The 25,543-nt window shown below is 38.2% G+C and overlaps 1 protein-coding gene and 1 pseudogene across 4 annotated transcripts in view; one reads left to right on the top strand and one right to left on the bottom strand.

Annotated features, from left to right (window-relative positions):
* PLPPR5 (phospholipid phosphatase related 5) overlaps positions 1 to 25,543 on the top strand; it is a 112,386-nt gene that overhangs the window by 66,574 nt on the left and 20,269 nt on the right. For 2 of the 4 annotated variants that reach the window (XM_019747040.3, XM_019747043.3), the window contains exons 4-5: positions 3,002 to 3,178; positions 16,759 to 16,878. In XM_019747040.3, coding sequence (XP_019602599.1) covers positions 3,002 to 3,178; positions 16,759 to 16,878 — 297 coding nt within the window. Of the gene's footprint in view, positions 1 to 3,001; positions 3,179 to 16,758; positions 16,894 to 25,543 lie in introns of all 4 variants that reach the window. The other 2 variants (XM_019747039.3, XM_019747041.3) reach the window with 1 other exon arrangement.
* LOC109455468 (small ubiquitin-related modifier 2 pseudogene) lies at positions 19,895 to 20,472 on the bottom strand (annotated as a pseudogene).

The following is a 25,543-nucleotide window of genomic DNA, read 5'->3' as shown; positions in this document are numbered from 1 at the left end:
TATTGGGGGAATGGATGAATGAGGACTGTTCATAATGGTTGAATGAGTGGGTGTGTAAGGTAGTGAGGATTAACTGACCCTGGAGGACTGCTCAAATCATACACCCTTCTGTTTGTGTTTTACTTTAGCTAAATTTTGACATCTGGTTAACCTAGATAGTTTCATAAGTGAATTAAAAACCAAGAGAGCATAACTAATCAATTCCTGTCCTGTATCCAACTTGCTTAATAGATTCTTAAGCCATAATTTCATCTTCTGTAAATTAGGAATAATAGACATTCTGGAAGGATAACACAATTATACTGGTCAAAAGGCATTTATAATGTACCAAAGAGTTGCCGAGTGTAAGTGAAAACTCTCTAATTTTTCTTTTGTGACATCCATGCCAACTGATTATGTGCCAGAAAAATCTGTGCATTATAAAGCGCTGCTATGATCCATTTTAAAGGCAAATGTATTTGAACAAGTGTTCTCCCATAACCCTTAAAACTCAATCTTCCTCTATTCTGGGTCTGTATATTAAGTGGGGATATGGTGGAGGAAGAGCCAAGTCCCAGGCTCTTCCTAATATAGGAGCTTTTTCATGCGTTTGCATAGTGGCCAGACTGTGTCTTTGGGCTCCTTATAAACAATGCTTGAGTCATTAGAGTAATTTAGGAATGAACTCATCATTCAAAAGAAACTTCAAAGGATTGTAGCCCAAGATCGCAGATTTCTATAGGACCACACACATTGGACAAGGAAGGCTGGGCTTTGTCTGGGAGCCTTTGGAGATGAAGGGAAAGGCAAATGTTTTCCAGAGCCACATAGATGTTTCACACAGACTACACTTACACGGCTTTCTATCTCCCTAATAGTAGAGTATAGATGTAGCCTCACCCCGTGATATGATAGTACGATGGCCTTCTTCCTCTTACCTTTAATTTCGCCTCTCTCGCATTCGCTGATACTTGGCTTATGTCCGTTGGCCATTTCTCCAGGCAAGAAATCAATGAAGCCAGAAGAAAGGAAGACTGAGTTACCTAAGTGCTTTCCCCCTTTTTCATCTCCTTTCTCAACAGTGCCACCCCAATAGTCATGTTGTATATTCTCCATAATAAGCTTTATCTTGATTCAATTTTTCATCTGTACAATGAAGGCATCTGACATACATAATGATTTTGAGGATTTCATAAGATAATTAATGTAAAATGTTTAGAACATTGCCTTGAATAGTGATCACTCCTTAAATCATATCTATAAAGATGTTAGCTGTGTTAATATCATTCAGTTATCAGTTCACATTTACTTTGTCTTAATAAGAATAGGATATCTTTAGAGTTCTGACAGATGTGAAGAAATGCAAAGGTAAGAAGTCATTATAGTTGTGTTAAAGAAAATCTCACAAGCAGCACAAGTTTCACTCCCTATTCATATGCACTAGTCAAGTAGAGAATTACTATAGTAGATGCAGCACTGGAAACCTGAAGTGATGCGATATCCTTGCCTTATTATTTGTGTGGGCAGAGCTCTTTAACACATCCTCTCAGAACTGCAGAAGCATCATTTTCTCTTTTTTATCTCTTCCTGTTTCCCTCTCATGTATACTTATCCTCCATAACTGAAATTATTCAGCTCTTCCCAGCACAGGCTTAGAACACAGAGACCCAGCTCTGAAGGTCACAGGTCCAAGATGGAAACAATCCAGCTTTTTTTTTTTTTTTTGTATGGAGTATTGGGATCTGGAATAGATTGCAGAAGGCTAGAACTTGGCTAGATCGAAGCTTTGTATCACACGGGCTGTTTAAATATTCATACAGCCTCTTCTGGCAGCTAACAGGACTGAAAACTTTGCCCAGGAAAACAATAACAACAATAGAGAAGATAATTTCTGATTTTCATAGTATTCTAAAATGGCTGCTATGAATTAGAAATATAAGCATTGATTTTGGTTTAATCTCTTAGGCAAATATATATATATTTTTCCAACTCAGGACACTGGCAAGTGGTTATATGCATCTTAAGTATTTTTCTGAGTATATTTTAAGTATAAGATACTTAACTGACATTAATACTGTAAAAATATATTGTATTGTTAAAGCCATTTATTTTATAATTACTTTACTAATGACTTGAAATAACAACTGACACATTCCCCTTGCAGTCAACTGATTTGCTTATATGGTAAAGCAGGATTTAAATAATAAGCAATTGAACTATTGAATAAATCAGATTAGGGGAAGGACTGAGTTATTTTTAAGCATAATGGTTACAATTTGAAGACATTTCATTCAATGTGATCAGTTGGCACTGTATGTTCTTCATTAGCATATGTGAAGATACCTAAAATTGTTTTGTTTTGTTTTGTTTTTGGCTGATATTTCCCCCTTTGCAATTAAGTTTTTTTGGTTGTCCTAATTCTAGTTGGTCAAATTTACTTTAATTTCACAACTTCAGATAGCAACATAAAAGCAAATGTTGGCACTGCATTGAACCTTAAATTCTTTCTTTAAAGTGATATCTACTTAGTAAAAGTCTACTCCATTTTTTATACCTATACTCACAAGTTCTGATTTTATCAAGTATGCATCCTTTCAATATGGCATATAAAAATGTAAACACTAAGAACACTTCTTTTATCAGTGTTCCCCTTCTAACAGTATTGATCTAAAATGGAAATTTATATAAAACAAGAATAGGTACATTAAAAGTTAAAAAAAAAGTCACTTGGAATGTCTGTGCTCTGTGTTCCAAAATGATTAATATATTACATAAGAATTAGCCATTAGTAAATATTAGGTAAGTAAAATTAAATAATCACTACTCTTAAATTTTTTTTACAAATCTTCCTTCAAAAAAATTCATAAAATAGAGTTAATTATTGAACTGTATAGGCATATGTATGTCTGTGTGTGTGTGTGTGTGTATATATATATATATATATATATATATATATATATATATATAGTGTATATCAAGGAAATGCCTTAATGAAAAGTCATGTTTTTATTTAATATTTCAGATGTACATTACCAACACGATCAAAGCCAAAGGAACAAGACTTGCTAAGCCTGTTCTGTGCTTGGGCTTAATGTGTTTGGCCTTTCTTACTGGACTAAACAGAGTAGCAGAATATCGAAATCATTGGTCAGATGTGATAGCAGGCTTTCTGGTTGGAATATCTATAGCAGTATTTCTGGTAAGTACAAATTTACTTAGATATCACTTAGTTAACTTGTATAACTACCTGTTGGAAAATACACGTGTGAATCACTGGGTTTGCCTAAATGTGACATATGAAATGATCACTCATTTCTTCCTCCTCCCTCATTTGTTTCACCTAAAGCCAGGTTTGAAGATGAAAAAAATGTAAATTCTACATGTACAAGGCTGAACAAAATATTTTTATATGAAATGGAACAGGGCTAAAAACATTCATTTCTCCATGGACAGTTTTTATGACTGGGTTGCTTGGATATTTTAAAAATTTCCTCATGGCACTTTGCATCCTGGAGTATCTAGATTACCCCAGAGTACTCTAGTGCTTCAGCACAGTACCCTCCAATAGCGACGTGTCACATCCACAGTGCTCACTAACAGGTAAACCTCACTCATTAGATGAACCAGTTCCCTTCAGTAACTAAAAATTCACGTGTTGCCAAGACAATACTGCCTCCAATCAGATTTTGCCAAGTAGTAAAGAGCATACATAATCACTTTTAATGAAGTAAGAATGCCATCTCTACTCTGATTTTTAAAATCTCTTTGGGATGGGGATCCAAGATGCCAGAGTACATAAACATTGTGCTTGCCTCCTCCTGTGAAAATTACAGTCAAATTGTAGAACAGTTAACCTAGAGAACCATCTGAAGTCTAGCTGAACATAAGTTTTATAACTAAGGCTATAAAGAAGCCATAATGAGACTGGCAGGAGGGGTGGAGATGCAAACCAGCTGGCCCCACACCTGAATGTGGCAGTTAAGAAATGGGAGGAGTATCTTGGCCATGGAGGTCCCCCCCCCCCCAACTCCTGGAAAGAGCGAGGGACTGCAGCCCACACCAGGCTCTCCAGTCTGGAGTACCAGTGCCAGTTGGAGGAGCACCCACAACATCTGGCTTTGAAAATCAGTGGGATTCTGACCATCCAGGTGAGATGGTAGGCTGTGGGAAACCCAGACATTCTTTTAAAGGGACATCACACTGACTGACTCACTCACAGCACTCACCCTGGGCTCTAGCAAAGGGAGTGACTCAGGAAGCATCAGAGACATACAGAGAGTGATTGAGTTGTGTGGCTGCAGGGTGAGGACTGGAGAGATAGTTGCCATTTTCCCTGTATAGGATCCTCCTCTCATGCAGCCTGCAGTGGGTGACATCTATCTTGTGTTGAGTCCTCCTCCACACAGTCAATCTGAATCTGCATTGGCCTGCTGAACTTTGCTAGCTCTACCCTGATGACTCCCTGGAACCCTGCCCCACACAATTTGTGCAACCCCAGAGGTGCTTTTGCAGCCAGTGGCCAGACCCAGCTGTATTGCACTCATTCTTGGACAACTGTTGGGGTCCATGGGCCCCATGTGGGCAATGGTTGGCCTCATTGTGCTCTGAGACTTTTGCTGAGTAGCTCCAGGCTCAGCACTATCACCAAACCAGAATCTACATTAACCTGGTGAACACCACTCATCCCACCCTGGTGACTGCCGAGAACTGCCTCAACCAGCTTGCATACTGCACAAGGCTCTGTCAGTGGCTGAGCCTTATGGGAGCTGGCAGGTGTCAGCAGTCCTTGGGGTGCCCGGGGCTTTTTAAGAGCTACCACAGGCATGATACTGGTTGCAGCCATCCTTAGTTTCAGCATGGCCTCTCCCACACACCTCTGGATCCAGCACAGGCAGTGACTGACTATGGATCACTTTGTAGCTCCTACCAAGTAATCCCCGGCTAGTCACAGGTAGTAGCTGATCTGGGCCTGCGCAGAGGCCCCTCCCAAGAGGCCCCAGAACCAACATTCCTGCAAATCAGCTTCAGACTACAACAGAGCACCACCCAATTAGGCCTACAAGCAGCACATCCAAAGGATGGTCTCAGCAGACATTTGAGCCCTCTGGGGCAAATCCTGCTCCTTGGGGTAAGCAGCAGAATATACATTCTTTTCAAGTGCACATGGGATATTTTCAAAGGTAGGCCACATGTTGGGCCACAAAATAAGTCTCAATAAATTTAAAAGATTGAAGTCATATCAAGCATCTTATCTGTCCACAATTGTATGAAACTAGAAGTCAATTGCAAGGAAAAAAAAAAAAAAAAGAAACACCTGAAAAGCGCACAAACACATGTAGATCAAATGACATGTTACTAAATAATGAATAAGTCAACAATGAGATCAAGGAAGAAATCAAAAGATACCTTGAGACAAATGAAAATGAAAATACAATGACACAGCATCTATGGGACACAGCAAAAGCAGTTCTAAGAGGGAAATTCATAGCAATCCAGGCCTACGTCAAGAAATAAGAAAAAAGTCAAATAAACAATCTAACCTTACACTTAACTAGAAAAAGAACAGCAAACAAAGCCCAGAGTAGAAGGAAGGAAATAATAAAAATCAGAGTGGAAGTAAACAAAATAGTCTTAAAAAACAATACCAAAATTAATGAGTTGGTTCTTTGAAAAGGTAAACAAAGTTGATAATTATTTAAACAGACTCATCAAGAAAAAAAAAAAGAGAGGACCCTAATGAATAAAATCAGAAATGAAAGAGAAGTGACAACTGACACCACAGAAATAAAAAAAAAGGACTATAAGAAAATATTGTGAACAAATATATGCCAACAAATTGGACAATCTGGAAGAAATGGATAAATTCCTAGAAACATACAATCTTACCAGATTGCATCAAGAAGCAGCATAAAATCTGAACCAACCAATTACAACTAATGAAATAGAATTAAAAGACTCCCAACAAACAAGTCCTGGACAAGATAGCTTTACAGGTGAGTTTTACCAAACATTCAAAGAATTAACAGTTATCCTTCTCAAATTATTTCAGAAAATTCAAGAGGAAAAGATCCCAAGCTCATTTCATGAGGCCACCACTACCCTGATTCCAAAACCAGACAAAGACATTACAAAAAAAATAAGATTATAAGCTGATATCATTGATAAACATAGATGCAAAAATCCTTAACAAAATATTAGCAAACCAAATTCAGCAATAAATTAAAAAGAGCATACAACATCATCAGGTAGGATTTATTCCTGGGACTCAAGGTTGGTTCAATATCCACAAATCATGATAAACCACATAAACAAAATGAAAGATAAAAATCATAAGATCATATAAAGAGATGCGGAAAAAGCGTTTGACAAAAGTCAGCATCAATTTATGATAAAAACCCTCAGCAAAATGGGTATAGAGGGAACATACTTCAACAAAATAAAGGCCATATATGACAACCTTATAGCTAACGTCATACTCAACAGAGAAAAGCTAAAAGTGTTCTTATGATCAGGGACAAGACAAGGATGCCCACTTTCACCACTTCAATTCAACATAGTATTGGAAGTCCCAGCCAAAGTAATCAAAGAAACAAACAAACAAACAAATAAATAAAAGTCACTCAGATTGGATAGGAAGAAGTAAAACTGTCATTATTTGCAGGTGACATGATACTATAGAGAGAAAACCTTAAAGGTTTTACAAAAAAAAACTATTAGAACTGATAAATGAATTCAATAAAGTAGCAGCATACAAAACTAATATTCAGAAATTGGTTGCATTTTTATACACCAATAATGAACTGTCAGAAAGGGAAATTAAGAAAACAATCACATTTATAAATGCATCAAAAAATACTGGGGGTGCCAAAAAAATGTATACAAGTCAACACTTTGGTCAACATTGCTCAAGCAGTAGTTCATCATAACCAGAAGTATCTGGACACTGATGGTAACCACTTTGAGCACCTCTTGTAATTGCAGAAGTCAAACATGACTTATATTCATCTTTTGTTATTGGTATATATTGAGTATTACAATTTTAATTGTTTTTTCCTTTCTTAAAATGTGTATACATTTTTTTGGCACTCTCTGTATACCTAGGAATAAATTTAACCAAGGAGGTAAAAGACCTGTACACATATTAATAAAAGTATTCTATAAGACACTGAAAAAAAAAACCTGAAAAAGATACAAATAAATGGAAGCTATACCATGCTCATGCATAAGAAAAATTAACATTGTTAAAATATCCATACTACCCCAAACAATGTATAGATTCAATGCCATCCCTATCAAAATACCAGTGGCATTTTTCACCAAACTAGAACAAAGAATCTTACAATGTATATGGAATCACAAAAGATCCCACATAGCTACAGCAATCTTCAGGAAGAAGAACAAAGTTGGAGGTATCACACTACCTGATATCAAACTATACTACGAGGTCATAATAATCAAAACAGCATGATACTGGAATAAAAATTGACACACAGGTCAATGGAACAGAACAGAGAGCCTAGAAGTAAACCCACATCTATATGGTCATTTAATCTGTGACAAAGAAGGCAAGAATATACAGAGGGGTAAAGACAGTCCATTCAATAAACAGTGTTGAGAAAACTGAACAGGTACTTGTGAAAAAAAGTAACTGGACCATCTTTTTGCGCCATATACAACAATAAACTTAAAATGTGTAAAGACTTAGATGTAGGTGGTGTGATAAACTATGGTGAATGTTGAGATTTAAAAAAATTATTACAGTAAAAGACACATTGCCATTAATCCCCCTCAAAATATGCCCCCTTATTTCAAACACACATCATTCTTGCCATTTTCTGAAGCAGTTCTGGAAGTCATCTTTCGTGATGGTCTTTAGTTGCAATATCCTTGATCGATTCAAAACATTTACTTTTCACGGTCATTTTGACTTTGGGGAAGAGTCAAAAGTTGCACGGTACCAGATCCAGTGAATAAGATGGATAAGGACATACCGTTATGTTTTTATTTGACAGAAATAGCTATGCCAGGAGTGATGTGTGACATGGAACCTTTCTGTTGTGATCACAAAATATGGTGAATACTGCTGCCGAGTGCCATCCAATGGAAAGGCAGGGATCTTCAATATGGGAAGCAGTATGTCGAACCTTAGTAACATTGTGTTACAAGTTTCAACTTGTTTAGTGAAATTATTCAGGTGTGAGCTACGGTTGAGAGAAGGTGTGTTTTAAAGTGTGCCATAAATCATCCTCCATCATGACAATGCTCTGTGTCATACATCGCTTCAGGTATATGGCAATTTTTGTCAAATAAAAACTTTACAATGTGTCCTCATCCATCTTGTTCACTGGATCTGGCACCATATGATTTCTGGCTCTTCCCCAAAGTCAGAATGATTCAGGACGTTGATGCAGCTACGACAGCGCAACTAAAGACACTGACAAAAGAGGACTTTCAGAATTGCTTCAGAAAGTAGCAAGAATGATGGGATAAATGTGTACGAAGTGAGGGGGGTATTTTGAGGGAGATTAATGGCAATATGTCTTTTACTGTAATTATTTTTTTAATTTAAACATTCACTGTATTGTTTGATCACACCTCATAAGACCCCAAACCATAAAACTCCTAGAAGAAAACACAGGTAGTAAACTCTCTGAAATTGCTCTTAGTAACTCTTTTTTGGACACGTCATCTCAGGCAAGGTAATCAAGAGAAGAAATAAATAAATGGGACTACATCAAACTAAAAAGTATTTGCACAGCAAAGGAAACCACCAACAAAACCACAAAGATAGCCTACTGAATGGGAGAAGATATTTGCCAGTGATACATCAGATAAGAGGTTAATGTCCAAAATTTATAAAGAACTCATACAACTTAAAGCCAAAAAATAATCCAATTTAAAAATGGACAGAGGACCTGAATAGACATTTATCCAAAGAGGACAAATACAGATGGCCAATAGACATATGAAAAATGCTCAACATCACTAATCATCAGAGAAATTCAAGTTAAAACCACTATGAGATAATAACTATGTAGTGCCAGGTGAGTACTAGACTAATCAGAGGGATCACTTCTTATATTATATAAATATCTAACCACTATGCTGTACACCTGAAATAAATATAAAATAATATTGAATGTCAACTGTAATTGAAAAAATGAAAAAGAGATGGAAAAAGTGAAGGGGAATAAAAGGTTCAAATTTCCAGCTATAAAATAAATAAGCCATGTATAAAATGTACAGCATAGAGAATATAGTCAATAATATTGTGATAACATGGTAGGGTGTCAGATGGTTGCTGGACTTATCATGGTGATCACTTCTTTAGGTATATAAATGTTGAATAACTCTGATGTACACCTGAAACTAATATAACATTGTATGTTAGGTATATTTTAATAAAAATCTTTTTAACAACCACAATGAGATATCAGCTCACACCTGTCAGAATCGCCATCATCCATAAATCAACCATCAAGTGTTGGCAAGGATGTGGAGGAAAGAGAACCATCATGTACTGTTGGTGGGGTTGCAAATTGGTGCAGCCACTATGGAAAATGGATTGGATGATCATCAAAAAATTAAAAATAGAACTGCCTTATGACCCAACAGTTCCACTTCTGGGAATTTATCTGAAGAAATCCAAAACACGAATTTGAGAAGGTATATGCACCCCTGTGTTCACTGCAGCACTATTTACAATTGCCATGACATGAGAGCAACCCAAGTGCCCATCAACAGACAATTGGATAAAGAAAATGTGGTACATATATACAATGGAATATTACTTGTCCATAAAAAAGAATGATATCTTGCCATTTGCAACAACATGGATGAACCTAGACGGTATTATGCTAAGTGAAATAAGTCAGACTGAGAAACACCAATACCATATGATCTGTTATATGTGGAATTTAAAGAACAAAGTAAAAGAACAACAAAATAGAAACAGACTCATAGATACAGAGAATAAACTGATGATTGGGAGGCAGGTTGGGTAACTGGGTGAAAAAGGCGAAGGGATTAAGAAATACAAATTGGTAGTTACAAAATAGTCACAGTGATGTAAAAAAGTACAGCGTAGGGAATATAGTCAATAATGTTGCAACAACTATGTACAGTGCGGGTAGGTACTAGACTGATGGGGGGATCACTGCATAAATTATATAAATGTCTAACCACTGTACTGTACACCTGAAACTAATATAAAATAATATTCAATGTCAACTGTAACTGAAATTTTTTAAAAAACAAGACAAGAAGAAAAGGAGAAGGAGGAAAAAATGAAATAGTTCTAACTGGCTTCAGAATTCCTCCTATAAAACACCAATGCCAGAATACACTCAATTATCAGTTTCAGGAGGAATATTTCACAACTCAAAATTCAATGCCCAGTTATTCCTGTTGTAAATATATTTACAAAATGAAAACGTTTTTAAATAAAAATAATAATAAAAAATAAAATCTTCTTGGAAGATTTCGATAGGTTTTGGTTGTTGGAAAATATATTTTAACTGGGTTTTAGAATTAGTTGGTCCATTACAAGTATGGGTATATAACATTTTACCCAGGTGAAAAAAATGTATAGACTATAAATCAAAATATATTTTTGCATTGACATATTGTAAGACACACTTTAGTTCCTTTATGATTACATTTAAATTGCTTCTCACAGGAAAGTTTCCTTCCTCAGCCTCCTTTCACTAGTTAATACCCAGTAAATAAAACCTTATATGAACTTTTCAGCTGCTAAAGATTTGAGCATAGTTCATGTGCCAGGCATTTCAAATAGGTTATTCTTCTAAGACCTCCTGTGCTAACGTGGTGACTATGCTCTCATCCCTGCTGTATGCGCTGTGCTGCTTTTCTTCCTGATGTCACTCCTTCTGATTCCCAAGATCCTCGGATGACTTAGGCCCACTCCCACCTCTCTCTCAGAAATATCCCACAGCCTCCTGAAAACGGGGACCCAGGCTTGGACCAAAACCTTGTCCTTGTTGTTACTCACCACAGTTGAAACAGGTTAACGTTTAACAAAACGAAACAAAAACCACCTTACACTAATCCTGAGAAATAATCATGGGCGAGGCAGAGAGAATGCCAAAAGTCAAAATCTCAAAGCAGTAGTGGCAGATGTAACTTCTTTCAGCTCTATTGGTCCAGAGCATCTTCTCTAGTGTCTCATCGGGTTCCTGCCCATCTTCCTCTGGCTGCTGCCATCTTTCCTTTGCTTCCTGTGAACATCCTGGCACTGTGCGCGGCCAAATCTAGAACCCTCGCGTCTTCCCAGTCACTTCCCCATCTGAGAACCTGGTGGTGAATGATGACTTGGATCCCCCTTGGGCTCAAGACCCTTCTACTAGTAGCACATATTCAGAACATTTTGTAACAGCCCTTCAAACATGCCCTCGAACCCAGGAAAATGACCTTTTGAAAAAGTCATGGGAAAGTAATGCTTTAACTTTTTAATAACTAAACGAGCATTTATGCATTCATTCACAACCATTTATGAGTGTGAATGCCTACAGGTGCCAGGCACTGTGCCAAGGCTGGGGATGCAAGAAGGCTCAGATAAACATGACCTGTCTCTGGCAGGAGGTACAGTCTGGCTCAGGGTCAGACAGTAATACAGTAGTCAGGTTATTTCCCCAGACATTGCCTCCCTTTATTACTTCATAAAATAAACATTTACTGAGCCCCTACCATCATCCAGGCATGATGCTTGGTGCTGGGAATAAACACATGGAAAAGATACATTCCACATACTGAAATAGATCATAGTCAGATGAAACAACTAAAGGGTGTTCCTGGACCCAGTTCGGGTGTGTGTGTAGTGGGAGTGCTTCTACACACCAACAAGCAATTCTCAGGCACCAGCAGCATGTCCAAGACTTCAGCTGAATTCTGACACTATCTCACATCAGAGTCCCACAAAACTGCCCCCCTACACTTCAGACACCAGTCTCAAGCCCAGTTATCACTTTGCTTATGACCAACCAGTCATATATTGGCGGTTCCGATGACTCCCTCCTTGGACTTCAGACTCCAGTTGAAAGTCTGTGTTGTTACCTGTACTTATGATTGACTGACTATGAATCAAAAGTCTCCACCACACTCTCCTTAGGTTTAATTAATTTGCTAGAATGACTCATAGAACTCAGGAAAACCTGTTTACTCACTAGATTACCAGTTTATTGTAAAAGGAACTCAGGAACTGCCAGAAGGAAGAGATGTAATAGGGCAAATTATGGGGGAAGGGGTGGGGAGCTTCCGTGTCCTCTCCAGAAACACCACTGTCCCTGCCTCTCCCCATGTTCACTAACCCCTCTTTGAGCCCTCTCCTTTGGGTTTTCATAGAGCTTTCATTCCATAGGCATGACTACTAAATCATTGGCCATTGGCGGCCTGTTCATTCTCCAGCCCTTCTCTCCTCCAGCAGGTCTGGAGGTGGGACCGAAAGTTCCAACCCTCCAATCACATGGTTGCTTCTCCTGGCAACCAGCCCTTGTCCTTAGGTCCAAATTCACCTTATTAACATAACAAGAAACACCTTTACTGCACTCTTTAGAGGAAATTTCAAGGGTTTTGGGAGCGATGTGCCAGAAAGAGGGATGAAGACCAAATATATATGAGGAATATATTTTGATCATTGAAATCACCAAATATACCTTTCTTGTAAATCACAGTATTGCAACAAGATAGACACAAAGGGTTTTATAGAGGGTTAAGTGTAATGATAAGTGTTATATAAACTCAAGAGATCAACTCTCCTGGGATTAGGGGCAAATCAGAGAGTGCAGGTGACATATAAACTTGAAAAGTTTTACAGCAGGTAGGTCTAGGTCTGGGCATAAGGACTGAGGAGCAAAGAGCACAGTGCACAGAAGCAACACAAAATGCTCCATAAAATAAACATGTGTGGAGCCCCTACTGTATTCTAAGCCCAGGGCACAGCATGTGTATGAAGGAGCCTAGTGTCCTGGAATGGTACCTGTCATCCAGCACGAGTGACAAGGAAGGGAATGGAAAAGCACACGGGGAATATCGTGAATGCCTTGTATGTGATGAGAATTATCTGGGCCTTTGTTTTAAAATGTAGATGATTTCGGAGCCACTGTCAGGGTTCACCTGGGTTGAAACAGAAAAACAGCCTGGTTCGATCCCAGCTTCTTGATGTACTCAGTTTTTGCCATTAAGCAATTTGCCTAACCGTTCTGAGCCTCTTTAAATGAGGCGAATGATAACCCCCTTTGTGGGGAGCCATGGTTTCTTGCAACCCTGAACCTTGCAGACTGGCTCGGTTTCTGCCCCCATAACATTGTCTCTGCCTTATCTGAGAGGCGCCTAACGGCTGCTGAGGAATGTGGTGGAAACGGCCAGTTCCCGGACACAGAATACTAAGGGCTTTCTGGACAATTGGTAGGTTCTGTCTCCTTGAGATATTTACTTTTGTGAGTTTCAGTGACCTTGTATCTTCTATGTCAAAGTAAAAGATTTATAAAGAAAAAGAAAAATAAAAGAAAAAGAAAAGTAAAAGAAAAATAAAAAAGGGGGAGATGTGGGGAGCCATGGTTTCTTGCAACCCTGAACCTTGCAGACTGGCCGTTTCCACCACATTCCTCAGCAGCCGTTAGGCGCCTCTCAGATAAGACAGAGACAATGTTATGGGGGCAGAAACCGAGCCAGTCTGCAAGGTTCAGGGTTGCAAGAAACCATGGCTCCCCACACCCCTTAAAGGATTATTATAAGGACTTATAAAGGTTAAAGGAAATATATAGTGTATGTTCAGTGAATGGCCACATGGATGATTGACATAAATCCCATAAATGATAATTTGTTTCCTTTCAGTCCCTTTCACTTTATGGTAAGATTTGTGTTTGGAAAATATGTTTGCTGGAAAATAAAACTCCAGGTGAGGATGGAGGAGACAAGTTACGCAAAACCCGGGAAACAAGGCACAAATTGGGCCTCAGTGGGCACAGAGAGAAGGAAGGATGTCGGGAGGTGTTCAGGAAGTAGAGATGATGGAGGGGGAGAGGGAGCAATCTCTGATGATTCCCGGGTTTCTCATTTAGGCAACGAAGTAGCACATTTATTTTGAGCAGTGACTACAGCCCTGGCTTGCAATATCCTGGGATGTTTCCAATTATCTTGCAGTGTGTTCAGAACGCTAAAATTGTTCTGAACTGAAACAAAGACCAGCCTACTGCAAGCGTCTGTCTCCATGAAAGGCATCCACAGCCCGAGGTCGCCCAGAACCAGCATCTGGTGTTTGCCTTTGACTCATTCTCCTGGTTGACTTCCCACACTTGGTAACTCATCTAGTCCCCGTTCATTTCCACTACAAAAATATTTCTTCCATGTCTTATTTCTTTGCCGTTCTGACTATAACCTTTCCATTTTAGATCAGTGCTTCTTCCGTCTATTATGTCTATAGGTTCTTAGCTGCCTCCTTTAGACTGTCCTCCAAATACCTCCCATTCTGCTTCTATACACATTATAACATAATTCATTGCTAATAACACAATGAAACAAAAACCCCAAAACCACTTTCCAGATGTATTAAATCCATACACTTCCATTTGACTTCTGGTATCCTCAGTAATCTGACTGTACTCTTCCTAGCCATTTTTTTTCTCTCTCTCTTTACAGCGAAAATCAGGTAGTTAAAATCCAGTCAGTGTTCTTTTTCTCACAAACAGATTGTCCAATGTACACATTTACTTCAGTGGGAAAGCCCATTCCGCTGTGTATGATATGTCAGGGAGCAAGACGGGGGTTCCAGGAGTTAGACAAACCTAGATTTGAATCTTTCTTTTGCCACATGTTGGCTGTGTGACCTTGAACAAGTCACTTAGCCCCTCATTATTCCAAAAATAATGAGACCTTCCCTGAACTGTATTTAAAATGGCTCTCTCTCTCTGAGGACACCTTTCCTCATTTCCTATTCACTTTTCTCCAAAGCATGTTTCCACTTTTAATATACCACATATAAAATTTTTGTTTTTTCTAAATGTTTTTGTTATGAAATCCACTAGAATGTGATAAGCTATTCATGGACAAGATTTTGCTTTGTATTATCTGTACCCAGTATTGGGTCTGGTACATAAGAGGTTCTCAGGAAATATTAGATGGATGCATAGATGTATGAATGGATGAGAAACTGTTTTATTTACTTCCAGAGCTCTTTTGAGGGTTAAGTGAAATCCCATACGTAATAAGTGCAGTCGAGTATGTAGTGCAGAGAGGGCTCTGGGTATCACTGTCCTCACCTTTGACAACTGTATCACATCCTTTATGCACTTGACATTTTTCTCAGATAAGTTCCAACTTTTCCAGGAAGTGTCCCTGATTACATGGTTCTCTCATTTTTTCTGAATTTCCACTGCACTCAAAGTTTGTCCTATTAAATCTAACAAGGAATTATATTCTTGTTTATCACTATCGCTCCATGTGTATTTTCATTAAAGTTAGAGAACAGAATCCCTATACTTAGGAAAATACAAAACAAAGACTAGTTGAACGATAGTTGTTTGATGTTATTTTATACAAATGCATTTCTTAAAGCACTTCCAAAAACGGTGCGTATTACAGAGTCAGGCAGAGTAGTTTAAGTTTGCTAAGCCACAACAATAATAGCTTGTCATGTTATAGTAGGTAATATAATAATAACAATAAGAGTTATTTAAATTTTACTTAAAAACTAGAGAATAACCAAGATCTAATTGACCTTTGAAAATGTTCAGTAATGAGCCTTACTAAAGAAGACTTTCCAGTGGAGCATTTGTGAAAATATACAATGTAACTGTGTAATTATATAGTAAGCATTTAAAAAAATGAATGTTATTTTTTAACTGCAAGTGAGTTCTATATTTTGATTTGATAATAGAATATAAAATGCAGAAAAAGAAGGCCAAGAATATCTTACCTACTAGTTAATATAAGCAAATAATAGTAATTTTCCTGTGTTGTTTAATTCACTATTTCTTAAAGTATGATCCTCCTGCATCAGAAGCTTCTAGAATGCATTTTTAAAGTGCCAACTCCTAGGCCTCATCCTTCATCAATCAAATTATAATCTTTAGGGGATGGTTTAGGAATGTGCATTTTTAACAGTATCAGAACTTTATTTGTATGCACTCTAGTGTATGAGAACCTCTGGTTTAGTTCAAATTCTATTACTTACGGGATGTAATCAACTGAAACAAGGGTCAATTCCCTTTTTGTAAAAGGTCTTCTATTTCAGTAGTAGCCCCAGTGAGCTATTGTTGAAAGGCCAAGTATATATGAGATACAATATGAGACAATAAACTCGGTTAATTAAAAGGATGCTGCTGAATTAGAGAGTGCCAGTTGTAGAAGGTTTATTATGAATGTAATGATCTTAAAACAATGGGAAATAATTAGCATTGAAATTAAGTTGTGGATTAGCCACATTAGGGAAAGGTTAGTTTGCTATGAAGTTTTATAAGGTAATGATGTTATTTTTTGATTGATTTGAGCATTGACTATAACCTAATTTAATGAAAATTTTGGAATAATAAAATTGTCATTATTAACTAAGCTACATATTAATTGATGAATTTTCTTGAACACATTTGCATTGGAGTAACTATTTTAAATTTATACAAGATAAATCTGGATGTAAAGTTATACACATTTAATATTTTAGTAATTTTAATACTTTGTTGCTATGATTAGATTTATTAAGCTACTCAAAAGGGTCATCGTCATAAAGATGCTTTCAAACTGTAATTTTGTTTTCTGAAATCTTAGGTCGTGTGTGTGGTAAATAATTTCAAAGGACGACAATCAGAAAATGAGCACATACACATGGATGATCTGGCGCAGATGCCAATGATCAGCATTCCTCGAGTAGAAAGTCCTTTGGAAAAGGTAACATCTGTACAGGTGATGCATAATTTAAATTCTAAAATGTAATTGTTACCTAGAGCAAAGGAATAATTATTCCTGAGAGTATTTGCACAGCCATTTTCGATTTACTGAAACAAGCTCAGAGTCTAACGTGGTATTTCACAAGAATTTAGTCACTGAAGACATTGTCTTAGAAAAAGGTAGATCAAGCTTATCATAAAAGATTTATTTGAATCCCTCGTGCTAAAAGCTGAGTACCTGTATATGGGGTATATTCTGTACTTTGCCGTAGCTTCTAGAAGAGGCATGCTGTGCATAGGAAAAACAGTAAGATAGCTTTGCTTGAGCATATGTGCTTTTTTTTCATAAAATATGTTCCATTTCTTCCATGCTCCACTTACAGTTGACCCGTGAATAAGACACGTCCACTTATATGCGGATTTTAAAAAAATAAATACTATAAGTGTATTTTCTCTTCCTAATGATTTTCTTAATAACGTTTTCTTTTCTCTAGCTTACTTTAAGAATATAGCATATAATATATATAACACAAAATATGTGTTACTTGACTGTTTATGTTATCAATAATTATGTTCGGCCCCGTCCATGTCCACATTTGATCAATATCTTAGATGAAGAGTTCAATTACATGCTAATCGGGTTTAGATGGTGTGAATCTGTGAGGGATAATTTACATTTCGATGAAAGAATAAAAATTCTTGAGAGATTACAATGAACAATTAACCAGAAATAATTTAAAAAGTGCTTTGTATTTGTATAAAAAAAAATTTATGTAGGGTAGGATACATCTTGGTGAACTGTAAAAACAAAAATGGCTCAGAGAGTGTAGTAGGCAACCATTCAGTATGTGTGAACAACAGGATACGGCTGCCGAGAGTTAATATGATCTTAAGTCCTGCTTAGGGAGAATGATATCCTGAATGAGAGGAATGGTCATTTGCTCTGCCCAGACCAACTTGGAAAACTTTGTACTGCCCCTGCCAACAGAGTTTTAAGGTGGATGTTGATAAAATAGAATAGTCAGCACTCAATAAATATTTGTTAAAGGAGCAAATAACTGTCCAAGATGATGACTGAACTCAAAGTCATGGATTATGAGAAACTATAGAACGAACAACAAATGGTTAGTCTAGAGGAGAAGAAAACTCATGGAAGAAGCGATGACTTTCCGCAAACATCTGAAGGACTGTTGTATGGCAGAGGGATGCGATTTGTTCTGCCGGGCCTCAGATCACAATTAGGGTGAAAGAAAAGAAAGTGTAAGAAGATAAATAATGTCTGGACAGAAGTAAAAACTTTCTGAACATGGAATGACTGCCTTAAGAGGAATGAAATTTCCTTTTACTATAGAGTTTATAGTAAAAGAATTATTAATGATACAGTAGAGAGAATTCAAGCATTCCGGTGAGGATAGAGATACTAGATGATGTGATGATGATGATGATGATAACTACTGTTTAATGATCATTCAGTGTGTTCAAGTAGCACACTGATTGCTTATATAAATTCCACAAAAATACTTCTATGCTTCACAAGTAAAATTTCATTTCTTAGAAAAGTTTTCAAAGCTGGGTATCATTATAGTGGCAAAAACTGCTAATAGTCCACCAGTATCCCTTATCCACTTCTTCCGTTTAGCAACTGAATCCCCAGTCCAATGTTAGCTACACCCATGACTACAGCTGTAGTCTATATTTCCCAGCTTCCATTGCAGTTAGAAGTGATCGTACAACTAAGTTTCAACCAGTGTAATGTAAGCAGGAGGGTAAGTGCAACTTCTAGCTCATCTCTTTGAAGATTCTTGTCCTGAATATTCTCTACCTCTTCTTCCCTTCTCAAATGCAAAGATAATGACTGGAGTAATGCGTAAGTTTTAAAGATGACTAATCCACCTAAGAGCCTGGGTTCTTGGATGGGCTTATGGAGCAGTTCACATACGCACCCTAGATGTCTCTGAGAAAGAAAGAAACTCCCTTCCTCTCTGAGCCGTGGGAAAGCTTTCTTCTCTTTTCTGCAGTAGCTTAGCTGATGGCCTATTACAATAAATTTCCCTACTTTACAGTGAAGAAAACTGAATTTCCAAGGGGTTAAGCATTTTATAAAAGGCCACATTGTTGATAAGCATCAAATAAAATTTATACAATGTAGTATTTCAAGATACATAATGACGTGATAAAATATATTTAAAAATGAATAATATGTACAACATTAAATCTTGCTGAACTTAAAAAATAAAGATAGAAAGCAGTAGAATTTAGAAAGACATCTTAAACATTATTTTGAAGAAAATGGTCAGGGTAGCAATTAGGATCTTCATTTTATATAACTTTGAAATTAATTTGAACAATAACCAGTCTTCTGCTTTTTAACATATTTATTTGCATAGAGGTTCTTTAGTAGCCTCCTAGCATTGCCAAGTATTTATATACTATTCTACCATTCTATATATTAAATTATTTAAAAATTCCTGTTGATTTTCTGTTATTTCATTTTTATTTACAGTGAGTTTTAAAATATTAGAAGATGAAAGCAAAAATATCCTATTAGAATCTATAGATTACAAGAGATCAGTTTATTAACTTTTCATTAATCTTTTTTTTTTTTTAAACAAGAAGTTTATTTAAACAACAAGACGCTTGACTTAAAGGGAAAACTATCTAGGATTCATTTCTTTTAGAGTAATTTATCCCTACTTAAAGACAGATTTCCCTACATGTAACAGCTATGTACAAAAAAGTTATAAAATTGTCCTTGGTTTTACAATGATAAATGAAAAACATTAAAATTCTCCAATCGAACAAGGTATGCAAGGATTTTTATGTTGTTCTCTTTTTGTTAAACAATGAGAGCAAAATAATTTACTGGAATATAAAGATAAGAGCTGAATTGAGCATGCCACTAATGGAGAAAGGGGGTATTTTCACAGAGCCAGTATTGTTCCCCATCCCATCTCCATTTGATGTCGATAAAAACATACCATTGGCCATTTAGTTAAAAAAAAAAAAAGCAAATGCTATGCACATACATCCGTTACTTTATGTACAATAAAGGAATGGGGAAGGGGAAAATGAAAGAATAGAGAAAACTATACTGTAGTAGTCAGGATGTGGTGGAACCAAACTGTGGTTTTCTAATTGAGACTGTCTTGGTCAGGAGGAACAGAGTTCTGGAGTAAAGTAGCAAGTTCCCTTTTTAGTAGACACCTCCTGTCTGCTGCTGAAACACATCAATTGTATCTTCATCCTCCATTTCCAACTGTGCAGGTGTGTCTGTTTCATTGATTGGCTGCCCGTCAAATCCGAATCTGATCTGCTTCATTGACAAACCCTGTCGTTCACAATACGCTTTCATTAGTTTACTAAGTGGTGTATGCCTCTTAATCTTAAATTGCACCACAGAACCATCCTGCCCCGCCACCTTCAAATTAATATGATCGTTGTTTTCAGTCTTGACTCCTTCCTTGGGCTTTTCGTCGGCCATGGCGAGCGCCGGAGTCTCCTCAGCTGCCTCTTCACAAAAGAGGTACCAGGTCCGCACTGAAGGAGCACACAAGCAGCACCAGGAGCGGCAGAAGAAGCAATTTTTTTTTTTTTAATGACAAATTCATGTGCTTTGTTTTCACTCTGGTAGTTAGGAATTAAAGCTAATTTGAATCCTACTCGATTCTCCCCTCTGTCCGCCTCGACACACGTCATACTGAGCTCCAACTTTGCTCTCCACTCTTTTCACCCCTATCTCCAGGTAGAACACTGTCTGCACAGTGTGTGGTCTGCTCCCCGCACTCACACAGACAACAGCAGGATCAGGAGTGGAGGAGCTGTCAACCCATCTCAGGCTTCCCTTTGGAGCTCTCCTGCTGACAGGACGTGCATTAGTGCTCCTGGGCCAGAAGGGGAGGAAGGCCATCACATAAAGGAAGCCCACAATAGCTTTTTCTTTTTGCAATAAGGAATATTTGGAGCAAATATATTGCTATTCATCATAGTTCACAATGGGAAATGAGTGAATGCAAAATTCTTCCCAGTACTTTGGTCTTTATAACTGATAGTTAGAGGGTGACCTTGGATTTTAGAGCTAGCCCTCTGAGGAGAGAAAGGGAGCTCAGTGTTACAGTTTGTTCTTTGGGCATGGCCAATTGTTTTAGCGTTACTATACCAAGCTATCATTTTCTGGTTGTCAGTTTGTGTGGAGAAGGCAAAGGGTTTCTTTTAGAAGTTAAGTACTTCTATAACTTCTTTTGTTCAAAGTACGTGTTTGACAAACTGTAAGATACAGAATAATTACAGCATGCAGGTATTATTTTTATGTCAACAATTTATCCCTTAATTATAGGGACTACATCACATAGTTAATTACCATAATGTATGAGGAAGAGTCATCACTTTTCTGAAAGCTGAGTAAGTATGAACATTCATTACATTTGGTTTTAGGAAAATAATCATCCATGGAAACTAGCCCATCATATCTCAAGGTTTACTTCATAAGTTACTTCATTATAGCTGTTTGTAATATCACATTATGAAAAATGAATGTGTCTCAGCAGTGGATTTGTCAATCAATCATGGTACATTCCTATTATACAATAGGATCCAGCATATTTTATAGTGTGGTGTTTCAGCTCATAGGTTTGGGAGGTAGACTGACTGGGGATTTTGGACAATTTTGACTTAAGTGCCCTGTGACTCAGTTTTCTTATTCATAGAATTATAGTTATGAGAGCTCAGTAAGATAATAGTAAAGCACTTAGAACAATGACACCAACAAGCCTTTAATCGTTGCCAATTACTGTTTCTATTTAACAGTTAAAATAAATGAGGTAAATCAAGATGTGGAAAGTTTTCCAATGCATATTGTAAAGTTTTTTAGTTTTTTTTAGTTAAGATATATATATATATATATATATATATATATATATATATATATGGCTTCATTACATATACACACATCATTTTATATATATAATGGTGTGTGTATGTAGTGAAGCCAGTTATGCAAAATATCACACAAGCTGTTTCTCTCTAGTAAGAAAAGAGCATGTAAGTGGTGGCTGGTGGTGGGAGGGGGGACCTACAGACACCTATCTGAGAGCAATACTTAAACCTAAGGAGGCAGCCAAGATAGTGGATCTGACTTTATTCCTTTCTCTCTTTCTCCCTTTCCTCCTTCCTTTCTTTCCTCCCTCCCTCCCTCCCTCCCTCCACCTCTCCCTCCCTCCACCGCTCACTTCCTTCTTTCCTTTTCTCTTTTTCTTTCTATAATGAGACTGTGTGAATAATTGTGTAACTAAAATAATTATAATGTAACATTATTCAACTTTCTTTAGCTGCTCTGTAAGGAGGTCCTGGTTATACTTCCTCATATTGACTTCTGATATGTTTAGATTGATCAAAATCCCTTGAAAAAAATCCTCAAGTAATTTAAATCCCTGTGCCCCTTCTTTATTACTCACACAATCCTTTTGAAAGTGTTTGGTTTATTTTTCTCTGCCAAATTGGACATAGAAACCTCGATTGTATCTCCGAAGCCTTCATGCTGTCATGCCCAGGGTCCAGTTTCCCATGGCACACCTGCAGCCATCCCCATTTCAGGTCATATCTGTTCTGGGGACTTACACGTGAGCTGTACATATATACCTCTCATTTATAGGATCCACAAAGTTCCCACCTACCTGAGGCCTTAGGGAGCCAACTTTCTTCATCGGTCATACCAGCACTTCTTTTCAAATTCATCGTTTTCTGGCTCCTGCCTTCAAGGGTCCATGCATCCCAAACAAAAGCTTCAGGCTGTCTCTAAATATACAAAGACAGTAGTAATTACTCTTGGGAGGCTAAGAAACAAAAATCTGACTCTCCTTCTAGGGAGTAGAGATGGAAACATTTACATGTTCATTATCTTTAGTCTCCTATGATCGCAAGAGTAAGTAGGAGTTAATATCTTAATAGCTGTGTCGCTAATAGCAAAACGTAGATGAGAGTAAAATTTTAGGCATGTCTACTAGATATACTATAAATAGATCCATTTTGAAGGATGTCACCTAGAACAATTAAAATCTTTCTCTGCCAATAAAGAAGTTCAATGTGGCAGAAGTGGCTAAAATCCTATAGGATCCCAGTAATACCCCAACATTTCAAAGAGTGAGGATGAGAGATAGGAACAGCCTCTGAGAGAATGGGGAGTCTATTCTATTTAGAGCACAATTCAGCTCTTTGGAACAGCACCATTTTGAGACAGGGTTAGCAAATACCCAAATACTCACCCAAAGGAAGCTTCAGACAAGAAGCTTTCCTCTGATTAGGCTTCTCATTAATACAGGTTCATGCCAGATGAAGGAACCCTTTTCTCAACTGAATGGGTATCATACAATGGGATGGGAGTTACCATCATTAAAAAAAATAATAAAAAATAATAAAAAATAAACAAGAAAAGAAAAGAAAAAAAAGCTGCCTCAAAGGACTACACCATTTTTCCGGAAGTAGAGGTTGGGCTGAACAGAACAGCAGTCCTGCTGATGTTTCAACAGCCATAGAAATGAAACTATGTAAAAACAAAATGATCTTGGAAATACCCATGGCCCCAGCTTTTTCTCCCACTCTACTCAGGCTGGTAAATCATCAAAATGACGTTATAGGTGAGGTCATAGGAATGACGATAGCGGGGCTCACTTTTTAGTTCTCCGGATCTTATCACAAATGGGACATCCATAACCCATCAAAGGATTCTCTGTTCATCACACAGAACAGCTAAGAGACTCGTGTAAGGATTACTTGAAGGTGTGCAAATTGGGCGAGCGGGGAAGAGGGAAGAAAGCGGAGTGGAGACGCGGCCCGCATCTGCGGTGGTGGAAACGCCTCCCGCATCCGCAGCTGCAGAGACGCTGGGGATCCCAGGATGGCACAGAGAACACAAAAGCCAGGAGGTGGGCTCTTTCCCTGTGTCTCATAGCTGATCTCTCCCGCCGAGGGGGCAGCATATCCAGCATTTGAGGCAATAACCTCAGCTGATACCTCCAGTTGGGTCCTAGGCCAGACAAAGGACACAAACTCCATACATGGGCCGCTCCCCCCCACGCTCTTCCAATCCTACCCCCACCCTTCCAGAGACTTAAACTGGCCCCTGAACTGAGGAGTAGTGTCAGATTACAGAGGAGCCTTAGTGCTCAGGCTCTGGGAAGACTGCCGTGCAGCTCTGACCCAGGGAAGAGGCTGGGAAGACTGTGATATTTGCTGGGCTAGGAGAGAAGAGACTCCTCCACCCCCAGCCACCACCTTTTCTGGCCTGCGGGAAGAGTGTGACATGGCTGGGCTGGGAGAGAGAAGACCCCTCCATCCCCAGCCCCCACTCTTTCTGGCCTGCCTAGGGCAGGGCAATTACAACTGCAGAGGCACTGGCAGGGATCAGCAGTAGGCAGCAGACGCAGCTCTGGGCTTTCAGCAGCTCAGAAATCTCCCGCCTGCCACACACACACACACACACACACACACACACACACACACACGGAGGAAGTGCCCTAAGACTCAGGAGAACTGGACACAGGGCTGGTGGTGCTATGCTCAGTACACATATGTGCAGGCAAGGATAGAAACAGCACTGCCTTTTAAAAACTACCATCCAGACCCCTCAGCCCCACGCATCTAAATCTGCAGTCCCAACGTCACTCTGGGCACCAGGTGACCAGCTCTGCCTGCACAATACACAGGGGACTCTTTGGCACAGCAGAGGACAACCTGGAGATTACTTGGTGGGCTTAAGCCAAGACTGGCGCTGCGTTTTGTTTTGTTTTGTTTTGTCTTTATATGTTTGATATCTTTGCCTGTGTTGAGTGGGGGTGGTCGGTTGTTTTTACATGTGAATGTATTTGATTTTTTCTTTGTTGTTGTTGTTGTTGTTGTTGTGCTTGGTGATTTGCTTTGTTCTGAAATTGCCCTAGGAGGGCCCAGCTTAAGAGGCACAAGATTCAACATACCCAGAGGCCAACTCCAGACCAAACAAGAGTACTACCTGGTTTGACCTACAAGTGACACACCCAGAGGGAATTCTCTACAGGCACAAGAGCCCCTAGAAGCCAAACCACATTTAAGCAGTCAACCCTCATGCAGCAGAACACCCTGTGGTGGGCAGAGCCAAGTCTCACAACTAGTCAGCCTAGGAGTTAACTCCACCTACTCACAAGCGAAAAGCAATTAAAGATCTTCTTTAACAGGACAATATATACAACACAAGAGTCTCTTCTGGAGCACACGCAGAGGAGAAGAACGAAGTAGTGCAAGTCAAATATAAAGGACACATACTACATAAGATAACCCAGCAAGAACTAAGAACTCTAGGGGATCTACCTAATACATCGAAGCAAACACAGAGAGTCAGCCAGAATGGGGAAACAAAGAAACATGTCCCAAATAAAAGAACAGAAGAAACCTCCAGAAATGGAATCAAATGAAACAGAGGTAACCAACCTATCAGAGACAGAGTTCAGAACACTGATGATAAGAATGTTTAAGGAGCTTAGTGACGACACAAAGAAGGACAGAGAAATCATAATGAACAACCAGTTAGAACTAAAGAACACAATTACCAAAATAAAGAACTCACTTGAAGGAATTAACAGCAGGTTAGATGAAGCAGAGGATCAAATCAGCGACTTAGAAGACAAGTTAGCAGAGATCAC

This window comes from Rhinolophus sinicus, chromosome 7 (assembly GCF_057876585.1).
Source record: "Rhinolophus sinicus isolate RSI-liver-muscle chromosome 7, RSI-T2T, whole genome shotgun sequence".
NCBI lineage: Eukaryota > Metazoa > Chordata > Mammalia > Chiroptera > Rhinolophidae > Rhinolophus > Rhinolophus sinicus.
Note: the sequence above shows the minus strand (reverse complement) of the source record. Positions and strands in the feature narration are given on the sequence as shown.